Source organism: Apis cerana, linkage group LG11, assembly GCF_029169275.1.
Source record: "Apis cerana isolate GH-2021 linkage group LG11, AcerK_1.0, whole genome shotgun sequence".
In the NCBI taxonomy this organism is placed as follows: domain Eukaryota; kingdom Metazoa; phylum Arthropoda; class Insecta; order Hymenoptera; family Apidae; genus Apis; species Apis cerana.
Genome location: NC_083862.1, coordinates 14,810,643 through 14,830,681, shown reverse-complemented (window position 1 = coordinate 14,830,681; position 20,039 = coordinate 14,810,643). Strand labels below are relative to the sequence as shown.

General features: G+C 28.6%; 4 protein-coding genes across 17 annotated transcripts in view; 3 read left to right on the top strand and 1 right to left on the bottom strand.

The window, feature by feature from the left end:
• Window positions 1-109: 109 nt before the first annotated feature.
• LOC107995984 (alpha-soluble NSF attachment protein) lies at window positions 110-6,540 on the top strand. The gene is made up of 6 exons (XM_017053819.3): window positions 110-357; window positions 876-1,072; window positions 1,155-1,420; window positions 1,496-1,669; window positions 1,840-5,318; window positions 5,881-6,540. Exons 1-5 carry the CDS (start codon window positions 266-268, stop codon window positions 1,987-1,989), a joined length of 879 nt encoding a protein of 292 aa, XP_016909308.1. The 5' UTR covers window positions 110-265; the 3' UTR covers window positions 1,990-5,318; window positions 5,881-6,540.
• On the top strand, window positions 5,882-6,540 carry LOC107995752 (zinc finger protein 706). The gene is made up of 2 exons (XM_017053410.2): window positions 5,882-6,025; window positions 6,109-6,540. Exons 1-2 carry the CDS (start codon window positions 5,882-5,884, stop codon window positions 6,196-6,198), a joined length of 234 nt encoding a protein of 77 aa, XP_016908899.1. The 3' UTR covers window positions 6,199-6,540.
• Window positions 6,541-8,523: 1,983 nt separating this feature from the next.
• Window positions 8,524-11,447, top strand: LOC107995953 (glycine N-methyltransferase). The gene is made up of 5 exons (XM_017053740.3): window positions 8,524-8,879; window positions 9,710-10,054; window positions 10,655-10,790; window positions 10,870-10,990; window positions 11,079-11,447. Exons 2-5 carry the CDS (start codon window positions 9,724-9,726, stop codon window positions 11,370-11,372), a joined length of 882 nt encoding a protein of 293 aa, XP_016909229.1. The 5' UTR covers window positions 8,524-8,879; window positions 9,710-9,723; the 3' UTR covers window positions 11,373-11,447.
• A 254-nt stretch (window positions 11,448-11,701) lies between these two features.
• Window positions 11,702-20,039, bottom strand: part of LOC107995776 (potassium voltage-gated channel protein eag) — a 71,805-nt gene continuing 63,467 nt past the window's right edge. For all 14 annotated transcript variants that reach the window (XM_062082341.1, XM_017053438.3, XM_062082344.1 and 11 more), the window contains 2 exons: window positions 19,848-20,008; window positions 11,702-19,762 (listed from right to left, as the gene is read on the bottom strand). In XM_062082341.1, the coding sequence (XP_061938325.1) occupies window positions 18,738-19,762; window positions 19,848-20,008 (1,186 nt within the window). In that variant the 3' untranslated portion in view covers window positions 11,702-18,737. The remainder of the gene's footprint in view (window positions 19,763-19,847; window positions 20,009-20,039) is intronic.

Genomic DNA, 20,039 nt, shown 5'->3' with positions numbered 1-20,039 from the left:
TTTAAATTATTAATACCAATGAAATATTTTATTATATTTCTTGATAAAATTATTATTAAATATAAAAATATAAATAATTCTGAGCAAACATTATTATGAATCAGGCTTAAATATTTCTGTTCAAATGTTGGTAATTCTGTCACTGATGACACTTGATTCATTTTCATTGACTAGTGACGTCGGTTTATGGGAGGTGGATATTTGTGCGAAGTTTATAATTTAAGACATTTTTAAAGATATTACAGTGTCAAGATTTCATATAACCATGGCTGATAACGAACAGAAGGCAATGCAATTGTTAGTGGAGGCTGAAAAAAAGTTAACATCTTCGAAGGGCTTCTTCGGTTCGCTATTTGGGTACGTTTATGACATCGATTTACTTGAACTCGTCCACTACTAAATCTGCAATTTCAATATGTATTATTCATTTACTTTGATTTATAGAAATGATTTAAAAGAAATGTAATATTTTTTTCTTTGTTAAAATAATTCATTTTTTTATATCTTTTTCCTTATCGTTCAATAAATCATTCATTTCTACGCATTTTCACATATATATCTGTATATGTAACAGTTTCTATTAACAATATCAAAAGCATATCAAAAACTAAATTAAATCGAAAAACATGAAAATATATACTATATTTTGACTAATTATTTTAATCGTTTGATGTATTAATATATTCATTTTTTATTATATTCCTACTTTTAGATACAATATTTGTTACTTGATAACTTCTAATATCTGTTTTTTTTTTCATATATTATTTATGTTTCATATGTATATATATATATAAAATAATACAAATTATTAATATAAGTTTTAATTATTTATATATTTTTATTATTTATATTATTATTATATTTGCTTATAGAGGATCATCAAAGTTTGAAGAAGCTGTAGAATGTTATCAACGTGCTGCAAATATGTTCAAGATGGCAAAAAATTGGAGTTCTGCAGGAAGTGCATTTTATGAAGCAGCAGAGTTACATGCTAAAGCAGGCAATCGTCATGATGCAGCTACTAATTATGTAGATGCTGCTAATTGTTTTAAAAAATCTAATATAAATGGTATAGTGATAGTGATATATATTTCTAAAAAGATAAAAAGTACAAATAAAAACATAAATTTATTATTTTATATCTTTTCTAGAGGCAATCAGTTGTCTATTAAAGGCAATTGAAATTTATACTGATATGGGTCGATTCACAATGGCAGCCAAACATCATCAAAGTATAGCTGAGATGTATGAAAGTGAAGCTGTAGATCTTGAGAGAGCTGTTCATCATTATGAGCAAGCTGCTGATTATTTTCGAGGAGAAGAGAGCAATTCCTCTGCAAATAAATGTCTTTTGAAAGTTGCACAGTATGCTGCACAACTTGAAAATTATGAAAAAGCTATTCAAATTTATGAACAGGTAAGTTAAAGATTTCTAATATTATTTTAAATTGTTGCTGAAAAAGGAAAGATTATCAAGTTTTGTTTTCTATAGGTTGCATCTGCATCTTTAGAAAGTTCTTTATTAAAATATAGTGCAAAAGAATATTTTTTCCGAGCGGCGCTATGCCATTTATGTGTTGATGTATTAAATGCTCAACATGCAATTGAACGTTATCAAGAACAATATCCTGCATTCCAAGATTCTAGAGAATACAAATTGATAAAGGTATAAAATGTATTAAAATATAATATATATAAAATAAAATATATTAGGTATAAAATATAGATTGAAAAATTTTTTTATTTAAATGTTATGAAATTTTTATATATTTAAAAAAAATTCGAGATTATTTTTCGATTCGATTTCAATTAGAGATATTTCAATTTCAATTTCAGACATTAATAGAACATATCGAGGAACAACAACTCGAAGGTTTTACAGAAGCAGTAAAGGAATATGATTCAATTTCACGATTGGATCAGTGGTACACAACAGTATTATTACGTATTAAAAAGCAAGTTGACGATAATCCAGATTTGCGCTGATCGGTTGTTCCTATTTTGTGCTATTTCTTATCGATGATATTATTAATCCAATTCTATATGTATTCTTTTTTAAGTCATATCCTGCTTTCAGTGAAACTTGTAAAGTAGTTTCATTTTTGTACCCAAATATATTTTTCATAACATCTCCTTGCTCTCTTGGCAACTATTACATTCATCATTTAAGTTATCATGAATTTATAGAATATTGTCATTAAAAAATATAAAGAAAAAAGAGAGAAATGAACTTCAAATATTCTATGATCATTAGTAGTTAATTTAAAATGCCCATGTACAAGGCATAAAATTAAATATAGAGATAAATAATATTTAAACTTTGTTGATATTCTCACATTTATAAATATATAAATAGCTTGCCAGAAGCTACAGCTTGTGCAGTTTCATTTTGCAGCATGCAATTGCAATTAATTATTCAATCAAAAATAATTTGTTTATTCATTAGTTAGTAGATGTATAATTTTATATATATAATATTTTTAAAATTTGTTGATATTTATTAATAACTTGAAGTAATTATTAATAATAACAATATATATATATGCAATATATAAGATTTTATAGTTACCGAAAAACAATTACAAATTATGTTATTATATAGATTACTACTTTCAATAACAATATCATTCGATTCTGTATCTGTTTCACTTGGAATTGTTATAACAGAACGGTAGATCGTCAGTTCTTTACACTGCCAGAGTATCAGAATAACGAATATGGTATGCATATTATAATCTTCGGGAAATGATGTATTTTGTATATTATATTGAATTTTCTTGTTTTTCTTAAATTTTAATTTCTGTAAAATTGTATTTAAATTACAATTTAAAATTTTAATTATATTCTCTATATTTTATAAAGTAGATGAAACATATTCATATTGTTGGAAACTGAAAATGACGGTGCATTTAATTGCAAATATCGTAACATCTTATTTTTATTTTATTAAAATTAATATTTATTTATATTCTTCCATTATTGAAAATTAATTTTGTCATTGTATATTTGTACTTAGATGTAGAATTGAAATAATATGTATTAGTGATTAAAAATGCGATAAATATTGTAAAAAAAAAAATTTATTTTAATTAATTTATTGTTATTTAACAAATTGGATATTGTGAATTTACTACATTTTATATTTAAAACAAATTGTATTGTTTGAATATACATTTACAAAATATATACATATATAAATATTCCATTGTTAAGTAGGGATAAGTAATAAAAATTTTTGCATGCACAGAAAATAATAAACCGTGCATTTCATAAATATTGCGAAAAAAAACAATTTTTGATGCACATAATTAATATTGCGTTATTTCCATTATGGAATAGTTTCGAATTGTAAAAAAAATTCAATAAAAAAGAGTTGCAGGTAGCGAAAAGTAATGTCTAGATCATATATTCTTCTATATCTTCTTTAAATATATATTACGAAACATATTAATATATGTACATATATGTTAATATATTATTTAATAATAATTATTTAATAAATAATTAATAATTTATTCATCAACGTATGATCAGTACTTGTTTTTTTAGAATTTAAACAACATTTAGATTCAAAATTGTATCTTAATTGTAATTATTATTATGCTGCGTATGATTTTTTCGAAATCCTGAAAACAAATATAACTTAAGTAATTTAAACATCGTCATTTAATAGGATTGAAAAAAAATGACTTTTAATGATGCGACTTTTAATGAATTTGACGTTATGATGTGCGTATCATCAATCATTTTTAATTTTTTTTTTTTTATAAAAAATCATTTAAAATTTATTTTTTTATTTTATTTAATTTATTCAAGTAATGTAATGGAAAAAGTTAGTATGTATGTATGACATGGATACTCTGGATTTGTATTCCTTTATTAAAAAACGCAGAAATTTGTTTTTGTCATTTATATAAAAATTTATTTATATATGCATTTACGTATGTTCGTATTTGTTTTCTGATGATGAAAGTATATTACGATAATAGAAACTCGTATATTATTAATTTATTTTGTTTTATATTATATGTAAGACAATGATTGCAATGTCAATATTTAAACAGCACTACGCAATGGATTTCTTAGTATATAGTAATTAATGTGCTTAAAAAAACTACACGCTTGTAATAAATGATAAGTCATGATATCATACCATGCAAAAGATATTTGAATCATTTTATAAAGTGCCGTAGTCGATATTTAAATATTATATCGAAACTCTCTAAATTATGGAATGTTAATAAAATAGATGATATAATAGTGTTCTACTTTATTTAAAAATTTCATAAGATTAATTGTATAAAACATGTATAACTTTCTTTCAATATAATATTTAAACAATATATAAAATATATATCTACATATTATAAAATGGATAAATATAGTGTTTTCTTTACATTGTACACATATATGATTGCATATTATGATAGTATTACTTTGTAAATAAAAATAATTGAATACAAAGCTCAGTGTCTATATCATGAATCATTGTATTTTTAGTTTATGAATTAAAATAAAATTGAAATTATTAATGTTTCTAAAAAAGAAAATAAAATATTTTTCACAGTATTATAAAATCAATTTTAAATATAACAACCGCTAAAGTGTTTAATGTGTAATATGATTGGTTCATGTAAAACTCATATTTTTAACAAATTGTACACATTGTATTACTTGAAATATTAATTATAAAATTTAATAATATATTAATATTATAAAATTAAAATACAATATAATATAAATCATATTGAAATAAAAATTAAAAAATCATGATTACTTTTCAAAATTGTATTGAAAATTTCAACCAATAGGTAACAAGCGCTATAGGAAAGTGGTCTTCCTCATTGGAAGAAAGTATTTTGATATGCACACACACACATACTTCTTGTCAAGAATGCGGTCAGTGAACTGCTGGTCTTAATATTTGAATATCGATTAAAAACAATTACATCCTCAAAATATCTAAAGTGAATGGATAAAAAATTAAATAAAGAAAACTATATAAATATCGTATCGTAATTATACTAACTTTTACGTATACCATTTCAATTATATTTTTTTCATTTTATACACAATTCTTATTTGAAAGGCAGTACTTCACGTACGGATGCTCGAAGATTGCTCGTTCTAATAGATGTGCTGTGAGCACTGCTTTCGATTACTCCGTTTTCTTTGCAAATCATTTTCTTAATTAATTTCAATTATACAACAAAATACAGAAACAAAATTTTTTTGTTTCTGTTGTGAATAATTAAGCCCCGGATCATCGAAATAGCAAGAGAATCTTGCTTTTAAATACGTTTATCTTGGGACAGGTGAGCGACCTATTTTTTGCAAACTACTTTGTCTAAAAAAATAATTTTTTGCTCTTGCTTCTTGTAAATTTCTTCGAAAATTTAATTTGACTATTTTGTATTGCTGTTTTTTGCTTACACACGCTTGATAATATAAATTAAACCAATAATATCGCGGGCAATCTTTGGCACCTCAGTCACCTATTTTATAGGTTGGGTTTATAATCTCGGCGAAGTGAAAGTACGTAATAATAGTCTATTAAAGAGAAAGGATTGAAGATTGTACAGTCGAATGAAGATGCACGTTGTCAACGTTTTTTTACGGCGAACATAGCAACCAGAAATTTGTATGAACTTTATTTTCCATTACATTGGTACCATCTGTATTCACTTTAATTAAACGTATCTTGAAAAATTTATGACGAAACACCTTTAATTTTATAATATTTACATTTTTTCACAATTTATGAAATACTTTAACAAATGATTATTTCAATATAATCTTACATATAATTTTTGTATATATAAAATTTTTATATATATAAAAGTACACAGATTTGTAATAATATAAATGTTATTACAGAATGGCACGTGGACAACAGAAAATTCAATCACAAGCCAAAGCAGCTGAGAAAGCTGCAAAAGTAAAAAAACAACAAGGACATAGTGCTAATGAACAAAAAAAGGCTGCACAAAAAGCTTTAGTTCATGTGTGCATAGTTTGTAAGGTTAGTATGTTATTTATTTTTTATTATAAATTTTAGAGTTCTAAAATACTTCTAAAATTTAAAAAATAATGATCTGTTTATAGGCACAAATGCCAGATCCAAAGACATATAAACAACATTTTGAGAATAAACATCCTAAGAATGATTTACCAGAAGATTTAAAAAATATATGAGAGTAACATGTTGCACAAACATGCAGGTTGGGATGGAGAGAGCAACAAAAAAATTATTACAAATGACAAAGTGATATAGTTCAACATTCAACTATTAAATAGTCACAAACAAGAAAAATAAATTAAATCTTGTTAGTGTTTAAAATGAACTATCGCACAGTTAACAATTGAATTTTTGTGCACAGCTCCAAATTGTAATATTATTGATAATTCATGTGTAAAACAAAATTGTTCATTTTTTTCCAAAGATACTCAATAATGTTCATCTAATACATGATCACTAAATTTTCATTTGACATGTATATTGTTAAAAAAATAAAGTTAATCAATTTAGCAGAATAATTTACAAATGTTCATACATATTTTAATGTTACAGGCAGTAAAAAATATTTATTGTATTTTTCATGAGTAAAAAAAAAAAGTGAAAGAAAAAAATATATGCTTATGCTATATCTTTTATTCAAATTTAGAATTAAAAAATTAAATGTAATAGAAAAGATTATTTGCAAAAAATAAGAAACTGCCATTTTTTTATTAGTGTTTTATTAGTGTTTTTGCCAATTATTCTACTAATAAGAGTATTAAATGTGTAATATTATAACATATATGTAATTTTCTATATGAGTATTTGATCATTAAGTTTATTTGTGCTTAATTAATATTAATTTTTAAGTAGATAATAACAATAATGATAAAATTAAATTTGATATCAATTTTTTTACAAAATTTTGCTATTTTTTATTAATATTAATATTTAATGCCATTCTCTGCAATATTTTTGCATATTTTTTACTTTTTCATAGAGTGAATAATGATTATAGTATGAATATTATGCAACGATTTTTTTTTGCATCTTGATTTATTTCTAACTTATATTATTATATATTTGCTGTTATATATGAAAAAAACATGTAGCAAAGTGCTATACAAACATCATATTTATCGTATTTAGAAGAAAATCTATCATTCTTGATAATTTTCAAATCTAATATATTTTTTTTAAAGTATCTTTTAAAAATTTTTATCAAAATCTTTATTGAAATTTTTCTATTGTTGTTTGATTAATTATTTTTAAATATTTTAACATATGTTTGACATATGTTAACATATAGAAATAGTCTGTATGTGAATTATGTAATTTATTTTGAAAAAATAATTATAAAATTTTATACTATAAATTGTTATGTTGTTCAAATGATCTACATTTATCCGTATTTATCAAAAAGATTTTTAAACAATATTAAATTTCGTTTCATTTAAAAAATAATGAATAGTAAATATTTTAAAACATTCAATATTTTTCTCTTCCTTATTTTAAAGAAGATCTCGCATTTTAGTGTTTTTATTTTTAATAATATAGTTTTTTAATAATGTTATAAAATTCATTTCTACTTTCTTTGTTATCGAATCAGACTTTTATCTATTTAAATCCCTTTGCTCTTGCTGAGCGAATCATGTACATATTAGGTTGCGAAATCATTATCTTAGAAATTAAAGTAAAATAATAAACCCGAGAATATAATATCTATATTTTTTATATTAAATATTAAGATAATATTGTCATTTTGAAGAAACAATGAAAGTGTCTTCAATTAACATGCCGTACTTGGTTTGTAATTATAGCTAAAACAAGTTATCAGTATAAACAAGAAAAACAATAGTAATAATAATAGTAATAGGAGAAAGACAAAAATAGAACAAAAATTCGGGAATCTACCATCTTTAGAACCATAAATTCAACTTAAATTTAAACAAAAAAAATAAGAAAAGGATAAATATAGAGTAAGAATTGATTAATAGCGCTATCTCTTGAATATTTTTCCTAAATCATTTAAGAGATGGTACTAATTTCTAATTTTTACTTTATCTTGCCTTTGAAGAAATGTCTCTAGTATTCGAGTGATGGCGTTAACAGTCAATTTTTACATTATCTCTGTTCTTCCATTATTTTCTTTTTGTGTTTCATTTGTGGCATTCTGAAGATGGCGCTGATATTTTATCCAATATTTTTATTCTATCTCTATCCTTCTCCTATTATTTGCTTTAAAGTAATATCTATATTTAAGTTTCATTTACGGCATCGATAGTGTTAATTTTCGAATTTATATTTTTATGATTTTGCTTTATTAACTATTTTTGATTATATTTATTTTGCAAAATTTATATGTTAAAAAAATTTCGATTTGATTTTAACTTTATTGTTTTTTTTTCTTTAATATATTAATTAAAAATTTTAATAGAATATATTTTATCTAATCATCTTATACCTCATCGTATCTATGATAGTTTGAAGAATATTTTTTTTATTTATCGATAACTGAAAACATCAATAAAAAATTTATTTTTTCCTATTGTATAGAATTTTTTATCGCATCTTGCTGTTTATGAATCTTTATCAATAATTTTAAGCAGGATTTCTAGCTGAGAAAGAAATTACATCATACCAAGTTCATGGAACTTGAAAATCTTATATATTGTATGGATTCATATTCATTTCTCAGTGTCATTCTGTTACAGTGTACGATCACATTATCAATTATAAATTTTTTTCAATAGTTTCACATGAATCGAAATTATTAAATAATTTTTTTATACTTAAAATTCTTTCGACAATTATAATTTTTTTATTTTTTACTTTCATCATCAAGAAACAACAGATTACAATTTAGAACATTCAAAAGGTAATATTTTATATCTATCAAAAATAGAATTATTTCTTTATATTTCATTTTTTAAATATTTAAGTATATGTATATCGTGGATTTTTTTTATTACATCATAAAGTAGAAGGTAAAGAAAGTAATTAACGAAATATTTAATAGATATAATTATTAATCAAAAATATGATGAAAATAGTAGAAAATGGTTTATTTTTGTATAAAATTTAATAAAAAATTAATTGATCAAAATTCTGTAAATATTTTGAATGGATAAAATTAAAAAAGAAGATTATAAAATATAAATATTTTAATTATGATAAATAATGGATCTATATTAAAAAATATAATATATCTAATATAATATCTTCATATTATTTTATATTAAATTTAAATTGCGTTACAGTTATATGACGCAATAGTTTTCCGATAATTTGTCATATTGTCGTAATTGGTATGGATGATATATCGTAAATAATAAGATACTATATATTAATTCTATATTATATTATCTATATATATATTAATTCTAAATAAGAAGATATACATTAATTAGCTTGTTTTTGTCATATCTATTTTATAAAAAAAATATATATTTTTTTTTAATTAAAAACTTAATTGCTTATCATATCATATATTGTCAAGTCATCGTAATGTAATAAAACTTTGTATCAATTAATTTTTTAGAAATTAATAAATAATTAATAGTTTAGTAGGTTACAATCAACATAAATATTAAATCGAAAATAATTTAAATAAATTTCACCATTTTTTGCTTTTCGCAAAAACGAAATTTGAAAAAAAAATTTGTTACATTTTACAAACGTAAAAATAATGTTTCACTTTCATTACAGAAACTAACAGGATAATGGATTCGATATTTCGTACGAGATCGCTCGGTACGGCAGCCGAGGGCGTTCGAGATCAGTATGCAGATGGAAGAGCTGCTAAAGTGTGGGAAGTGTTCATTGGCGATAAAAAACAGAGAACTCAAAATTACAGAGATTTCTTAGTTGGTCTATTGAAAAATAAAGGATGCAAAAGAATTTTAGATGTGGCATGCGGGACTGGAGTAGACTCCGTGATGCTTCTTGAAGAAGGTTTCGAGGTGGTCAGTGTTGACGCTTCGGATAAAATGTTGAAATATGCCCTGAAAGCAAGATGGGAACGTCGAAAAGAGCAAGCCTTTGATAACTGGGGTAAATATTATAACATATAACATTGATGTTGATTTTATTATGAGTTTTAGTATCATATTTGTTTTATTTATTTGTGATAAATTATCAATTTTATTAAAAATAAGTATTGCGATAATGATTAAAACTAAGCAAATCAAATCGTAATTATTTTCGATCGACGATTAACAAGAAGATAAAAATTTTTATGATTAATTATTGCAATATATTTTAATAGATAAATTATGATCTATATATATAACTGAATATTTCATCGTTATTGAAAAAAATATATATATAAAAAAGATATAAATGCATCATTGTGAAATCATAAATGAAAATTCATTAAAGTTCATTAAAATTGAAGCTTATTAAGAAAAGGAATTGAAACGTTAATTTTTCTAAAAATTTTTTTTTGTAGAAAATAATAATTATCACAATCAAAATCATAGTTAGTTAGATTCTAATGTAATGTATTTTATTCTATTTTCTTTTAATTTTTTCAGCGAGGATATATCAAATTCTTTCTAACCTAACTTTTTTTTATTATTTCATTATTCAATAGTTGAGAAGTGATAACATTTTTTTTTCATCGATTTTTTTTTATTTTCTTATATTTTATAGTAATCGAAGAAGCAAATTGGTTGACTCTACCAAAAGATATTCGTTATTTGTTAAAAGATGGATTTGACGCGGTAATCTGTTTGGGAAACAGTTTTGCTCACATGCCTGATACGTTTGGCGATCAACGAGAGCAGAGGTGAAGACAATACTTTTATTATTTTTGTTATTAATTAAAAAAGAATTGAATTTAATATTTTTATTGAATGATAAAACAGGCAAGCGTTGCTAAATTTTGAACGCTGTGTGAAACCTGGTGGTTTACTATTAATCGATCATAGAAATTATGATTTCATTATCGAGACTGGCAATATACCTTCCAAGTGTATATATTATAACGTGAGTATATTTTTCGAAAAGAATTCGTTGAAATGTTAAAAAATTTTAATTTTCTTATTAAAAAAAATAATATTATTTTTTATTTCAGAGTCAACATATGATAGATATTAAGGCGTCGGTATTATTCGTTTCTGGAAAACCTGCAATTGTGACTTTAGATTATATCATTACGATGAATGAAGGAGAAGACGAAGATGAACAGCAAAATCAAATCAGTGAATTCAGATTGTCTTATTATCCTCATAAACTTAGCGTATTCACGGAGATATTGGATGAAGCATTTCATTATAGAGCCAAGCATACTATATACGGGGATTTTAAAAATTTAGAAGAAATAAAAAATGCTGGTTTCTATATACATGTCATGGAAAAGCCGATATAAATGCATTTGAGAGAATCGTTTTAAAGTTTGAACCTTATAAAACTTTAATGCATTAAATTAATCTTATGATATAAATATTATATTCTTTTTATTTTCTTATTTATCTTTATATTTACTTTTATATCGATTTTAAATATTTTAATTCGATTTAGACTGATTTTCAAGATTTTTAAAAATTTTTTATTTTATATACTTATATTTTATTTTATTTTTCTCTTTTTTTCTTCATTATATACAATATATATCATAATATTTGTAATAATATAAAAAGAGATAATAAAAGGAAAAATCAAAGGAAAAAATTATAATTGATTAATAAAAAAAACTTGTTCAAGTTTTAATCTTTTTTTTATTATAAGTTCGAAAGCAGCTTTCTTTTGAGTATTCTAGCCAGGCTTCGTTCGATGCTACAATTTGATCTCTCGACGATACAATTTTTCATCTTTTATTTTATGTTTTTTTTCTGTTTTCTTTTTTTTTTTTTTATTTTTTGTTTCGGTGGTTTTTTTTTTGAGCGGTCGTTGACGCCGATTCGTGAACCTCGACTCCTTGATCTATCGCTGTTTTACAATCCATTCGAACGTTCCATGCTTCGCAAAATAAAATTGGGAAGACTAGTGAACGTAAGATCGTGGGAGATTCGAAGTTTCGATTAGTCTTTATGGTTAATACTTAATTCTATTCGTTCGCGAAACGAAAAAATCCTTAGACATTTAAATATAACCTCAACGTTGACACTTCGATTCGATCATTATTCACTGACATCGTTCGAATATCATTTAATCATAAAATTTATCGTTTTTTTTCTTTAAAAGTTATCATTATCTACTATATATATATATATGAGAATCTATATATGAATTTTATGTTATTTACATATTTTATAGGGAAGAACCACAGATAATGTTATAGTTTAGAAAATGTTTCAAAGATCGATAGAAAGTATCCTTTAAATAATCTTGATTAGAATCAATTATTGATTCAAGAAAATCGATATTTACACAATTTATTGGATTCGTCAATAGAAGATTTCGAGATTATTCCAGCGAGATACGATCGAATCGAAGAATCATTACAATCATAAGCCATTTTTTTCGAATGTATAGTTTTTAATTTTCATTCGATGTCTTCTCGAGGTTTTGTCGATCGAAATTCAAGGAAATATCTCGTCGTGTGTTCGAGCGTCGACGATCGCTCGAATTGAAAACAACAACAAGAACGTGAACGCGGCGAGGAGCGTTCGTGTAGGACCATTCGTTTGTCGCATTTCGTTTCTGGCTCGCGTCGAGATCGCACGATCGGATTTTCACGAGAGTTGGCAAACAGCTCGACTGCCATCGATTCTCTATCACCACGAAGATCGATCGTATCATATCGTATTTTTATATAATTTTTTTTTAATGATTATAAATTTAATAAATTAATCATTGATATTTTAATATTAATACAAGACAACGGTAAACAAATTCGATATAAAAGAAAGAAAGTTTTATTCCATAATGGTCAAGAAAGGTTATGTTCGTTATTGTATTATTTAAAATTAAGATAAAATATAGAAATTCATCAATTTGCAAATAAAATTTTTTTCAAAATGTAAGAACAAATTTGATCGATTCTTTGTGGCGTTCGATCATCAAAGAGTAATTTCCGGAAATAACAAGGACAGAATTTACAAGGCCGAGGACTTGATTACAGTGCAACGAATTGCCCATATAGAAAAATGGACGAAGTGTTATAGCAAAAATGTTTTTACCCCCCTCATCTTTCTTTTGTTCTAATAATCATAATAATGATTATATTAATAATCATAATATATATATATATATTTCTTTATTTCTTTGTTTTTCGCCGGATAGCTATTATATAGACTCTCTTAATCATTTTCACAAAAATTTCGATCACGGCTTCTTCGATCGTCGCTACGATCATAGTCGTCGTCGTAATTTTTCTTTCCTTTTCTTTTTTTAACTTTCTTTTTCAACAAAAAAGATGTATTCTCGCTTGCATCGTTTTTTTTTTAATTTTAATTTTAGAAAAAAAGATTAAGAGATTGATTTCAGAGCAAAAATGGCTTCCGCTTGTTTCGTTTCTTTCGAAATCGGAAAAATCTACTTTACGTTTTTTTCACGAAACGAAGGAGCGAAAGTTTCACAAAGAAATAAAGACGCGGTAACGTTACGAGTGCGTAAACGCGTCGTTGACGAATAAAAGTCGACGACGACGACGACGACGACGACGACAACGACCCGTGTCGCGACGCTCTCTACTCGAGCACGGCGATAATCCGTTATTGCAAAGTAGCTGATATATAAAAAATCGTAATATCACATGTTTATCATATCTTCTTTTATCGCGTTGTCCGTTCTCGCAGCATCACATCCGACAATGACCCGCTTTGTCGGCGTTTTGACACGACATCAATCGCATTTCTCTATCTCCGCCATTTTCGATTCTTTTCGATTCTGTATCGATAAATCGATCAAGACGCTCGTGCATGCATTGGAAACAAACGTGTTGGAGAAAAGCGCTGTCGCGATTGTTAGAGACGCGGATCGATCCACGCGACTCCAATATAGCGGACCAATAAGTCGATTCGTCCATCTCGATGTTTCGTGACGTAATCAATTTCGTTCGAGTTTCATCGTTTCAAAACTTGATTTGTTGCAAATGCTCTCCTGGAATGTTTCTCGGATCTTACGGAACACCGTTTGGAAAATGGAATGTAAATCGAGGAATGTAATGAAACCGATATGGTTTTTCGAGGAGGTTGAATGTCGTCAGTCTTCGATATTTTCGATGCAACGGTTTATCGAATCTTTAACGATCGACTTATATAATCACCAATGGAGTCGTTCCACGAGGGGGACGAGGACACGTGCGCGAGAAAAACAAGCTTCCGGTTAGTGAACAAGAGCAAGCAAATCTTTCCACGATTCCAATATTCGATATTAAAATTTGAATTTCTGATTAATTTTTTTTCCTTTTTTTCTTTTTTTTAGGAAAACAAAAAAATAAGATTTTTTTTTCCGAGATCAATGGCCGCGAATACAACAAATATAACGAGTATGGCTCGGAATCGCGGGTCGATCGACCGGACAAACAACGTTGAAAAGAAGCAAAACGCATCGTTCCCGACGATAATCTTCGATCGACGCGCGTCACCTGTCGCAAACGTTTCAACAGCATGTTAAACTTTCACATTCGTTTTAAAGTGTATAGAAACTACGATAGAGCCAGCTATATCGTCACCGCCGCTAAAATCTAATTAACAATATCCTCTCGTAACTGTTCGATAATTTTTTTTTTTTTTTCATATATCTTTTGCTTTCTTCTCGATAGCATCGTGAAATTAGAACTATTTCTGCATCTTTCTTGTACGCTCTCTTTTCGTCTTTTCATTTTTCACGCATACACAAATACACAGACATACTCTTACATACTCTCTTTCATTTTTTTTTTTTTTTAGTCAGCTCTATTTAATATGTATAATATTTACACGCATAGATATCCCTGTCAGCGCGTTTGCCCATGTTCCCTTCGTTTTTTTTTTTTTCTTCATTTATTTTCACTTCGAATCGTCGCGGATATACTCGGTCTCGACGATCCGTAATTCCGTTTAATCCATATTGCCCTTCTATTAATCCCTCAAATTTAAAGTGCATCGCGTGAAGTGTGGATATTATTTATTTATTTATTTCAATAACGATTAAAAAAAGCGATTTTTTTGATTCGGTTTAATTTGCAAAATTTATAATTTTTTTTTTTTTTCTGTTACGAATCGATAGAAGTAAAGAAAGGTAAACGCGTTTTGCCTAGATCAGCCGTGTTTGCTTTGGATCGTCGAGATTCCGTTTCATGTTTAATGTACATGAGGGGAATCGCGGCTTGGATAAACAATATTAATAATATTAAAAGCTCTTCTCGCATCAGTTCGTCTAGATATGTCGGCTTAAGCTAACGAAATATATATATATATTTTATTCAGAGGCTTATTCGATTAATCGCGATTTTTTTCTATTCATGAGATCAGTACTTTCCATCTTTGATTGTCCTTCATAAATTGTGTATTTTATTCATAGTTCTTTCTCGAAGCGACAGCAACAGAAATATAACATATATATATATATATATATATGTATTTTATATCTGTGATCAAACTGTAAAATTTGATATCTATTATATTTTATTTTTTAATTTTTGCAACATGATTATAAAAAGTTGTTACGTTTAAAAAAAAATACAATCTGTCCTTCTTGTTCTATTTTTTTTAAACCACAAAGAGATCATATTTTTTTGCAAAATAATGATACGTGAAAAAGCATATATCTCAATTTCAATATGAAAAAAGTGACATATCAGGTTTTGCCATGACCACGGATATAAACTGTTTTTTGTCGATCTGTTTGTCCGTTTGTGTATGCGTGTACGTGGACGTGAATATTATTGTTCGCTCGAGTGGAAATTTTGTTCGAGATGCGCCGAACGCTGCGCCGAAAACCGAGAAAGAATTAAACCGAAAAGAGACATAAATAGCATGCTAATTCTTTTTCTATTTTTATTTTTTTTTTTTTTTTCTCTCTTTTTTCTCGTTGCAAACGCGTTGACACGAATCACGCGTCACTTTTCATCCTTGCTTCTATGTATATATTTTATATATATATATATATATGTATGTACGAATATATATACACGTCGCGTAGTTACAAGATATATATATATATATACACCTAATATTGCTGTTTGGCTTTCGTGAATGCCATGTGAACGCGGGATTAGGTCATGTTCTGCAATGTAACAAACTGTACGGAATCTTTTTAAGTTTTCATAATGGTTTCACGTCTTCACCGTCACAAAAAGCTGCATACTTCGAATTCGGTCAAAATGCGAGCAGAATTTTTACTTTTTTTTTTCTTTTTTTTTTTTTAATATTTAATTGTCGTGTATTTGTCGCACAAGAATGCAGCCATTCGAGGCGTGGCCGAATTGACTTTCAACAATTTATAATTGTTTATATCATCGTCGCGTCTCGGAATTATTTCGAGAACCATTATCAAATGAAACGTCTTTGTTTTGGATTTTATCTCGTTTATTTATTTCTTCTTCTTTTCGTTTTAACGCGTCGATCGATAAAGCTGAGGCAACGAGGAGGAACAATAACGTTCAATAGGCTTAAAAAAATAAGGATGACTTTTTTCCGGTAGCTTCTAGGCACCTACGAGAACTTTTTCCTTTTCTTCTTCTTCTTTTTTTTTTTTTTCGATTATACTTTGAATTCTTCCCCATTACACAGCTTTATCTTTGAATAACACGATAATATTTTCTTCAAGACGTTTAAGAGGATGATGGTCCACGAATCGTTTTACAAACGAGATCTTCTCAAAAGAGCAATGAGAATACTTTCTGACGGGAAACTTACAAAATGTGATACGAGAGTGTGGACCATAGGAGCACTTTTGATATCAGTTTTTAAATAAATCTATACAAAAAAAAAAAGGAAAAATAAAATAGATCAATTTTATATCTCTTATATTATCTTTTATATTATTATATTTATTATTTATATTTATATTTTATATTAATAATATAAAAAAAAAGGCAATGAACAGTCTAAAAATAAAAATAATTTAATTTAAAACTTAAGCAAGCACAGCCAGTATAAAATCAATAATCAATAAAAGTCGTAATAGTTCTCCCAAGGTTCACTGCAACGAATTTTCTCAAAAAATTTACATACTCATAACCGATTTTGGTCACGTATGCACACGCATATACATACACACACACGCGTTCATAAATACACACAAGCACACATAGTTTACAATAAGACTGAACTATTGAAAAAAACCATCGATCAACGTTTACGCGCTCGCCAATTCCTTTTTTGCGAAGTTATAAGAAATAGGCAAAAAAAAAAACAAAAAAAAATAAAGATAAAAAAAATTATGAAAAAAGGAAGAACATGATGTAGCGATAGCGAAGCAATGATAAAAAAACGTATTTTCATCGAGCGACGGAGTTCGATTATTTAAAAATTGAAAAATTAAAACGCGATAATTGCCTTGCGATTCCCTTTCCAATATCCTCGATCGATTTTTCAAAATTTTTTTACATTTACTGCTTAACCGACAAATTCTAAACGTTTCGGGCAATTATAGAATTTCGCTGAAATCGTTGTTCGTTAGAGAATTGGAACGTTTGTCAAAAAATTATTTTTTTCAATAGAACGAATCGAAAACTGATCGAGAATTAATTTTTAGTTTTCACCTAACCTCATTTTCACTTTCTCCGTCGCTTCTCTGACGACATCTGTTGTTCCCTTTCCAAATTATTTTTCCTTTATTATTTATCTTCACACACTTTTTTCCTTTCGTTTGTTTTTTTTTAAATTTTACTTCTTGTTTTCTTTTGTTGTTGTTGTTGTTGTTGTTGTTGGTTGTTAATGTTACTTAAAATCTATCGCGCTCAATCACGAATCTAGCTGAGATCCCCTAAAGATGCGTGTAAACCTACGATTACAGTGTGTGTTAACGTTACATGTTACAACGTGAGTATTTTGAATGTTAGTTTTTCATCCTCTCGTTTATAACGTTTCGATGTCTCGAAGAAGCCGTCGCAAGCAGTATATAATTCGATATACTTTTTTATGTTTTTCTTTTTTCTTTGATACTTTTTTTATTTTTTAATCGCTTGTTTTTGGCCATGCAAAAATATGCCAAGTTCTGTTATAGTAGCAGGACCGTTTCATCGGCACGAACGCCTTTTTCCCTACGTTTTCCTTCTTCTTTTCTCCCTTTTTTTTCTTATTTTTTCTCTTTTCTATTTCAATCAAACTTTCACTTTTTTCCTTTTCAGAGTCAGGCTCATTTTTCGCGTGTACCGACGAATGCTCGTTAAAGACCAGACGCGAAGCGAGTAGCGATAATGCAGCATGTTTTTAAAATGTACACGGTGAAATTTTACAGATAAATTATGCCTTTACCGGTACACTCGTCTCATTTTGTTAAAAAGAGTTCGCTAAAATACTCATTCTCCTTGTCGTCAATCACTTGTCCAAACTTCTCTTATTATTTTCAACAATCACAAATCCTCGATACTTGCGTTTACCTCCAATAACTCGCATTCCCTTTTCTCGATAAACGCACGACATAACCTTGAAAATACACATTCTTTACTTATTTCTCCATCGTTGCTCAAATCTGACAATCTTATCGAACCATACAAAACCCTGTCAAATTCGTATTTATTACAATTCCGTATAATTCTAATCTTTAAAACGAAAATATTCCATAAAACGGCAATTCCTTCCTGCGATTCTCGCTAGAAGAAGATCAGTCTCGAGACGACCGCCCGGAGCCTTAAGAACTTTCACAAGTACTCTCTGGGCCTGGGCGGAGGCCTTTTTCTATCGGACCTTTCGCTTCTGTCCGTCGTTGCGGCGCTCTGTTCCCTATCGTCGGTGCACTCGAGCATCTGCGTCGTCTCTGTCGCTTCCGAAGGGCTGATCGGTTGACTAGCTAACGGTGCCAACGGTGCAGCTCCCTTGTTTCTCGACTTGCTTCTCCGTTTCCTCAATATCAAAGGTCCAAGAGGTGTACCGTCCTCCCCTCTGGAAGTAGTCGCCTGAGCCAGTCTTTCCAATAACTCTTTGCTCACTTCCCTCGAGGAAGTCTTGTAATCACTGTCCTTCAGCCTGTCCGACTGCGATTGATGATGATGATGATGATGATGATGGTGCTCCTGGGACTTGGACGACATTCTCTCAGTGGTTGTCCCCTGCTCCCTGTAAACTTCACCTCCGCTCGTCGAGGTGGACGTAGAAACCTTCTGCTCCACGCTCCCCCCCGACGTTTGGGTAGCTTGGGAGCCTTGTTGGCAGCTCGAACCTCCCTGTGGCTGGCTGCCCGACTGATTCTGCGAGGAACCACCGTTACCACCCGTCGAAAAATTGTTCGTGCTCTTTTGCTGCTGCGGACTGGCCGCGGGCAACCTGTTCATCAACGCTTGGAGCATATCCTCGATTTTTGCCAGCCTCTGGTTCACTCGCTGTACCTCCAGCTTTAGATCCACCTTCACCTCGAGAACAGCGGCCAGTATTTCGCGATCGTGGCTCGGTTGGGTGGTGATCAATCCATCGTCGTAGCTTTCCAGCCGACGAAGCTGAAGTTGTTTCGAGTCCGCGACATTCTGTTGCTGTTGCTGCAGTTGTTGGCTCTCTTTCGCGCTTTCCCCATCTCCTGCCTCCTCGATGGTGCCGCTCAACTTGCCAAACTTTGGAAACACTTTGTTGCTACCGGCACTTGAGCTGGGACGGGCGTCTCTCGCGCTTAAAGAACGTTTGAACGTATCCACGCCAGTTACTGTCTCGCTCCCAGAGTCCAAGCTGGAGCTTCCTACAAAAAGGGTGGTTGAGGCTCGTTTTGTTCATCGAACGATTTGGATAAAAATAAAGAAGAGATGAAATTTTAATTTTGTTACCTAAAAGTCGTCCCCATTTTCCAGCTCGCCCCCCCTTCACCACGGTGTTGTCATCCGCGATGGAAACCTTTCTGCTATGCGAGGACTCGCCTTCTTTTCCCTCCTTTCCGTCTTTTCCATCACCCTTCTCCACGTCGGCAGTGTGTCTCTCCCTGCGGAACCTGAATAGAAAAAAGTAGAGAGCGAGAACGC

Coding starts and splice junctions, on each gene's coding strand:
- LOC107995752 (XM_017053410.2), top strand. CDS start 5,882: ATGGCACGTGGACAACAGAAAATTCAATCACAAGCCAAAGCAGCTGAG. Junction 6,026..6,108: donor ATGTGTGCATAGTTTGTAAG/GTTAGTATGTTA, acceptor ATCTGTTTATAG/GCACAAATGCCAGATCCAAA.
- LOC107995984 (XM_017053819.3), top strand. CDS start 266: ATGGCTGATAACGAACAGAAGGCAATGCAATTGTTAGTGGAGGCTGAA. Junction 358..875: donor TTCTTCGGTTCGCTATTTGG/GTACGTTTATGA, acceptor ATTTGCTTATAG/AGGATCATCAAAGTTTGAAG. Junction 1,670..1,839: donor GAGAATACAAATTGATAAAG/GTATAAAATGTA, acceptor TTTCAATTTCAG/ACATTAATAGAACATATCGA.
- LOC107995953 (XM_017053740.3), top strand. CDS start 9,724: ATGGATTCGATATTTCGTACGAGATCGCTCGGTACGGCAGCCGAGGGC. Junction 10,791..10,869: donor GGCGATCAACGAGAGCAGAG/GTGAAGACAATA, acceptor ATGATAAAACAG/GCAAGCGTTGCTAAATTTTG. Junction 10,991..11,078: donor CCAAGTGTATATATTATAAC/GTGAGTATATTT, acceptor TTTTTATTTCAG/AGTCAACATATGATAGATAT.